Source organism: Microtus ochrogaster, unplaced genomic scaffold (assembly GCF_000317375.1).
Source record: "Microtus ochrogaster isolate Prairie Vole_2 unplaced genomic scaffold, MicOch1.0 UNK23, whole genome shotgun sequence".
In the NCBI taxonomy this organism is placed as follows: domain Eukaryota; kingdom Metazoa; phylum Chordata; class Mammalia; order Rodentia; family Cricetidae; genus Microtus; species Microtus ochrogaster.
In genome coordinates this window covers 1,748,381-1,755,030 of record NW_004949121.1, presented here as the reverse complement: position 1 = coordinate 1,755,030, position 6,650 = coordinate 1,748,381, and the positions used below count along the sequence as shown (strand labels likewise).

The window sequence follows — 6,650 nt, the reverse complement described above, 5'->3', positions numbered from 1 at the left end:
AATGTTAAGGAATATACGGTTAAAATCTATTTCTTTTAAGACACCTTCTTTAAGCTCCAGGACGCCAGCCCGCCCCTCCTAAGCAGATAAAACACAAACGGATTGTTAATGGAATAAGTATCATTTAATTTTCTTATTATTCTTAACCCCAGACCTCCTAAAAACTTTCCCCACCCCCTATCCCCAAATTTCCCCTCACCAGACCCCCTCTCCCCTTCAATATTTTTCCTTTTCTCTACTAATGCTGCTTTTGCCTTCCAGCATCTTAACGATGACCCAGCTGCTCAGGAAAAGCCAGACAAATGTGACCTCTTCAATCAACCATCTCAGGACGCCAGCGGATTGGACAGAACCAACAGAAACCGACCATCTCGGAATGCCAGCGGTCAGAAGAACCACCAGGACACTGCCAAGATCATCGGATACACCCTGAACCCCTCAACGCCCAAAGCCAGCAGGAAGCAGTCATGAAAGACCGGGCTACGCCCCTATTCCCTACCCTCTAAGGCCCCCCCCCCAATTTTTTTAACAAAACAAAAAGGGTGGTATGTTGTTCTTTTGGAAACTACAACTCCCATACTCCCCCTGGACTACGGATACCTGTGTGCACCCCAGACACCCTTGCACTCCCCGTTAAAAAGGCAGGGCCACACGAGGCTCTCTCTCTCTCTCTCTCTCTCTCTCTCTCTCTCTCCCTCGTTTTGCCTTTCCTCGTGTGTCCCGCACGTTCCTCTGCCCTTCTGTGTTTCCCTCCCCCATTAAAGTGGACCCACGTGGGAGCCGCCGTGTCGTGTCTGTGTTTGTTCCGCCGTATGTGTCTGTCCTGTGCCCCGTGTTCAAGAAGAACACCCCTGCCTTTTATTTTTTTTTAAGAAGAACAGTACCAATTGATTAAAAGGAGCTGTAGGATAAAAGCAGAAACAATGCCACATAAAAAATGTTCATTTCATTGTAAGAATTATCTGTTTGATAATACCTATACATCAACTTGACGTGTTAAACCCATCACAATTTGGAGCTACAATGCAAGACCAAAAAGTGTCTTTTTCCTATTTAGACAATGAAAAAAAATGTAGTATTGTATTTGTGTGACATGTGTGTGATATGCATCAGTGCACACAGAGTAACATGTTGAGAGTTTCAAGGTCAGAAGACAAATTTCAGGAGTTGGTTTCTCCTCCACCATGGGTTCCCAGGCTCAAACTCAGGTCATCAGCCTTACCGAACAAGCACTTTTCCTACTGAACCATCTTACTGCCACTATGTGGTCAAATTTTAACTCAGAGACACCCTTATTCTGACATATACATTTGTCTTTTTGAAGAGCAAGGGGGAGAAGGGTCTCTTCGTAGCTTTGGTTGCCCTGAAACTCATTATTTGGACCAGGATAGTCTTGAACTTCCTGTGTTTGCCTCCCAAGTACTAGGATGACAGCTGTGGGCCACCATGCTCAGCTAATTGAAGTTGCTGTAAATCAAAGTGTAGCAGAGGGATCTATGGCAACTCCCTGAAGAAGGGCAACGATACAGTAAATTGATGTGGGAGTGTCATAACAATCTGTTGATTTCATTGGTTAAGCAATAAAGAAACTACTTGGCCCTCATAGGTTAAAACATAGGTGGGAGGAGTAAACAGAACAGAATGCTGGGAGGAAGAGGAAGTGAGCTCAGACTCGACAGCTCTCCTCTCGGGGGCAGACGCCTCAGAGAGAGATGCCATGCCCCGCTCCTGGGCAGACACACGCGATGAAGCTCCAACCCAGGATGGACGTAGGCTAGAATCTTCCCGGTAAGACCAGTGCTCACAGATTATTAGAGATGGGTTGATCGGGATATCAGAATTAGCCAGTAAGGGCTAGAGCTAAAGGGCCAAGCAGTGTTTAAATGAATACAATTTGTGTGTTGTTATTTCGGGGCATAGGCTAGCAGGCGGCCGGGGTGCTGGGGACGCAGCCCCGCCGCTCTTATTACTACACTAAATGACATTATTTCCTAAATCTCTTGCCAGTCCGAGGTCTCCCCACATACCAGGTGTCACCCCCTCTCCACTGGGTCTCCCACTGCCCCAGGATCCTTCACACTGTATTTCTCAACAACACACTGCAGAACGGGTACCGCATATGTCCTGGTGAGATCGGTCTTATACTGAGGAAAGTGCTCAGTGCTTTTGGAGCGAGGTCTCATTCTGTGGGATTGAGCTGGTGGTGATCCTCCTGCCTCAGCTTTTCAGCTTTTCCAGGACTGGGACTACAGGTGTGAGTCACCATGAGCAGCAGAAGGAAATCCTGGTAAAACTGACTCAGAGGCAGAGTGTTTGCTAATTCTGTGTGAGGCATTGGTTTCGCCCCCAGCTCTGGAGAACAAACAGCAAACAACAACAAATCTGACCTTTCCCTCACCTGATCTGCCCTCACTCATACAAAATGCCCGTAAGACTCTAGAAGAAAACAGGGAGCACCAGGAACTATGTCTTCTCTCAGCAGCTGACTGTGGCAAGAACAGACTGGTTTGAAACACTGTTTACAGCAGACTGTCATGGCACAATTGCTTTACAAAGAGCTACATTATTCCAGAGTTCTTAAACTACAGCTTAGATTCCGGAAGAGTCAAGAAGTTAAATTATTTCAAACCATACAAAATATTCTCAAGTTTTCCAGATATTTGTAACCACCCAGGGCTCATGTTCCCATCACACACTGTGACGGTAACTTGGGGCAGTCTGGAATTACTGAGGATTTGATAGCTGTCATACCCAGGAGTCTCTCAGGTCATAGCTGGCTGAGAGGCGAGGTCCAACAACCGCTTACTGAGCAGGGCGTTGTGTCTCTTCAGATATATGATTATGTCTCCCTGCTTTTCAACAATTTCTTCTAGGCTTGAAATAGTCCTGCAGAAATAAGAATAGAAATAGGTTACACGGATTCATCAACACGATTTTATTTCATTTTGACTGAGTCCTCAGCAGGGCTCAGTAAGGCACAGCTGGCCAGAGTTTTCCCTCAGGTTCATACATCAGGGATATTGCAAGACCAGTCTTTCAGGAATAAAATTAGTGACTCCTGCTCTGGAAATCAATGTGTTTTGCACATATTGTCTTCACTTTTATTTATTTGTAGGCTAGTTTTGGGCCTGGTAAAATTGTTTAAAGTTTTATCATTTAAACTGGGTGGTTGTGGTAGATGCTTTTAATCACAGCACTCGGGAGGCAGAGGCAGGTAGGGATCTCTATGAGTTTGAAGTCAGAATGGTTTACAGAGTAAGTTTGAGGACAGCCATGGATACACAGAGAAATGCTCTCTTGAAAACAAACACAAACAAAAGAGGTTTTTACAATTTAAAGTCACTAAGTGAGCCAGGTGATGGTAGTACAGTCTTGAATCCACTGCTCTGATGCAGCTGTCCAGGAAAGCTAGGGCTACACAGAGAAACACTGTCTACAAAAACCAAAAATGAAGGAAAGAAGAGAGAGGAAAAGAGAGAAAGGGAAGATGCAAGGAAGGAAAGAAGGAAGAACTTTTAAAAAATCATGTAAAGTCAACATTTGGTTCACACCTTTAATCCCAGCAATCTGGAAGCCAAGGCAGGCAGATCTCTGTGACTTCATGGCCAGCCTGGTATAGCTAACAACTTCTAAGACATACATACACACACATACACAGATACATACATACATACAATCATACAGGATCTCTTATAAGTAACTCCAGCTGTGTTTGAACTCACACCCTGGGGTTACACTGAACACAGCAAGAGGTAGGTGGATCTCAGTGAGTTGAAGTCCAGCCTGCTCTACATAGTGAGTTCCAATACTAAGGAAGCTAAGGGAAGAGAGTCAAGAGTCTGAGTCTACCCTGGGCTACATGCAATACAACAAGCAAGAGTCCAGTCCCAAACCTGTAGTGAGATAGAATTCCAAGCCCCAGAAAAACAAATGACAAAAATCAGGGTTTAGTTCCTAATTTTCCCCATTCCATATTCATACCACATATTTATCCTCTCAATCCAGTGAATTGATATTACAGTTTTATGTTAAATCCACATTCAGAACCTACACGATCATCTTACAATTAGTTTTCACAACTAAGCTAAGGTCACCCATTATTGTTCATATACAAAGTTCCATTTTCATGGGAACAATATTTGCTGATGTTGACTTTTATATGGGTTTTGTTCTTGAATGAATATTATTTATAACAAAAAGATTGCAAACAATCTGATGGTTCAGCACTGAAGGCTCCTTAAAGAATGGTAGATCTAGGAGTTTTCATGCCTGTGCTCTTAAGGGATAAAGGAAAGGGAGCTCTGTGAGTTCAAGGCCAGCCAGGACTACAAAGTGAGATACTGTTTCCAAACCAAAAACTACTATGACTGTAAAAATATTACAGTAGTGTGTAATGTTATATGGGAAGAAAATGCTTCTTTTTCTGAGATAAAATTCTGCCTCCTGGCCTCAAACTTGGGGTCCTCCAACCTGAGTCTCCTAGGTCTCTGTGTGTTTGTGTCTGTCTGAGACAGAGAGAGAGAGAGAAAGAGAGAGAGAGAGAGAGACAGAGAGACAGAGACACTAGGGATGAACTGGGACACTCATAAAAGGGCCTCTGACTACATACTCTGCCCTTATAAAAACTTAGTAAAAATTATTTTGGGTCAAGATTTTGCTAAATTGTCCTGACAAAGAATCCACCATGCCCACTTGAGGACATCCCAAGTAGACAGAATCACAGACACGGACCATCAGGTGACTGAAGGGAAAGTTCCTGCTTTCTGATTTGTGCTGCCTCTTCAAGCCTTACCTGAAGCCAGTCTCTGAGGCTATATTGCTGGGGTGAGCATACATTCTTTCTTCTTCAAGGACATCAGGCTGTGGTTTGGCTCTATTGAATCTGCTAATTTTCACTGAAATAAGAAAATCATTTTTAATCAGATTACATAGTTCTGAAGAATTTTCTGTGCTTATTTATCAAGTATACTACATGGTTACTCTTTCTGAATAGATAATATATGTGAGATTGCATAATGAGAAAAAAGCTTGAATACGATGGTTTATCAACACAGTTACACATATCAAAGCAAGGGCTAGTCTCAGGGAACATTGAGATTATCATTAGTAACAAGATAACAACAATAGCTGACATTTGCAACACGTGGGGCACAAACTTGACTGTCCTAGATGGATGACGTCATTCCAATCTCACGACCACATCATGAAGTGAACACTCATTTTTTTTTTGTTGAGACAGGGTCTCACTATGTAGATCTGAAACTCAAGAGACCCATGTGGGTCTGCCTCCAAATACTGAGAATGAATGTGTGTGCCGTTAGGCCTGGTCATTCTTTTTAATTAAGATGTCAAATTTATATACATGCAGGGCCTAACTTGCTGACTCAGCTATAATCCCAGAGCTTGGAAGGCAGAGGCAGGGACTTGGCTACAAGTTCATGGTCACATTGGTATTCTTATAGCAGTAGTTCTCAAAGTGTGGGTCATGACCTTTCATGGGACCACATGTCAGATATCCTGCATATCAGATATTTACATTACAACTCACAACAGTAGCAAAATTACACTTATGAAGTAGTAAGAAATGTAATTTAATGATGAGGGGTCAGCACAACCTGAGGCACTGTATTTAAGGTCACAGCATTGGGAAGGCTGATAACCACCACCTTACAGGAAAGAAGTTTGTTGTTTTGTTTTCTGTGAAAGTTTTACTTTAGTAAACTGAAAATACTTTCCTATTCAAAGCTTTTTAAATTGTGTGTGTAAGGCTGTGTGCCTGTGCTTTCTGGAAGACAGAGGCACCGGGTCCCCTGGGGTGGCTTTACTGGCAGTTGTGAGCACCTGACCCGATGAGGAGCAGTCTGGACTCTCAATGCTGAGCCACCTCTGCAGCTCAAGGTTCCCAGCATCTGTGACTGACAGGAGTGGAGAAAATGAACTCACTGGGAGTGGTTGTCTCTTCTCTTCCCCTGAAGGACAGCAGACCGGAAGTCGTCAGATGTCAAAGACAAAGGAGCTAAAGGAGTCCTCAGCAAATGAAGGCTGCTCACTAAAGTGACAGCTGTGTCTGCAGTGACAGGAGAGGCAGGCAGAGGTCACAAGACAGAGGCTTCCACTCTCACCTGCATAGAGCAGCAGACAGCTCAGGGAGCAGATCAGCTCCAGGGCCAGGACAGCCAGAATCAGCTCCAGGTAGAGGCTGCTGGGCTCAGGGAAGGAATGCTGCAGGCACAGGAGCAGCAGGAGGGCTGTGTTGCCTAAGGAAGGAAGGGAAACAGCAGGGATGGGATGCTGGAGTCCTGTCAGTGCAAATTCCTTTTGGTTTGATCTCCACAATTTATTTATTTAATTATTTATTTGTTTACTTAGGTACTTACATATCCAATTTCCTAAAGCCCTTATTATTTATTTGTTTGCTTACTTATATACTTACTTATCCAATATTCTAAAGCCCTTGTGACTTTCTAAAGGAAAGAACTGTGTTGTTATTGTAACACACCCTGAAGGTCAAAACTGTGTTTATGCTAATAAGGGTTGGAGCTACAAAGCCTAAATATGGGTCCAGCCACCAGACAAACCAGCAATTCAATCCTGGCTTTCTATCCTATTGAACTCATTTGGGAAAGTTTGAGAGGTTGGAAACTTAAATT

General features: G+C 43.5%; 1 protein-coding gene across 2 annotated transcripts in view; it reads right to left on the bottom strand.

Annotated features, from left to right (window-relative positions):
• Positions 1 to 1,911: 1,911 nt before the first annotated feature.
• The window catches only part of Tmem192 (transmembrane protein 192), a 20,858-nt gene continuing 16,119 nt past the window's right edge, over positions 1,912 to 6,650 (bottom strand). For both annotated transcript variants that reach the window (XM_005367749.3, XM_026789582.1), the window contains 3 exons: positions 6,123 to 6,257; positions 4,793 to 4,895; positions 1,912 to 2,886 (listed from right to left, as the gene is read on the bottom strand). In XM_005367749.3, coding sequence (XP_005367806.1) covers positions 2,763 to 2,886; positions 4,793 to 4,895; positions 6,123 to 6,257 — 362 coding nt within the window. In that variant the 3' untranslated portion in view covers positions 1,912 to 2,762. The remainder of the gene's footprint in view (positions 2,887 to 4,792; positions 4,896 to 6,122; positions 6,258 to 6,650) is intronic.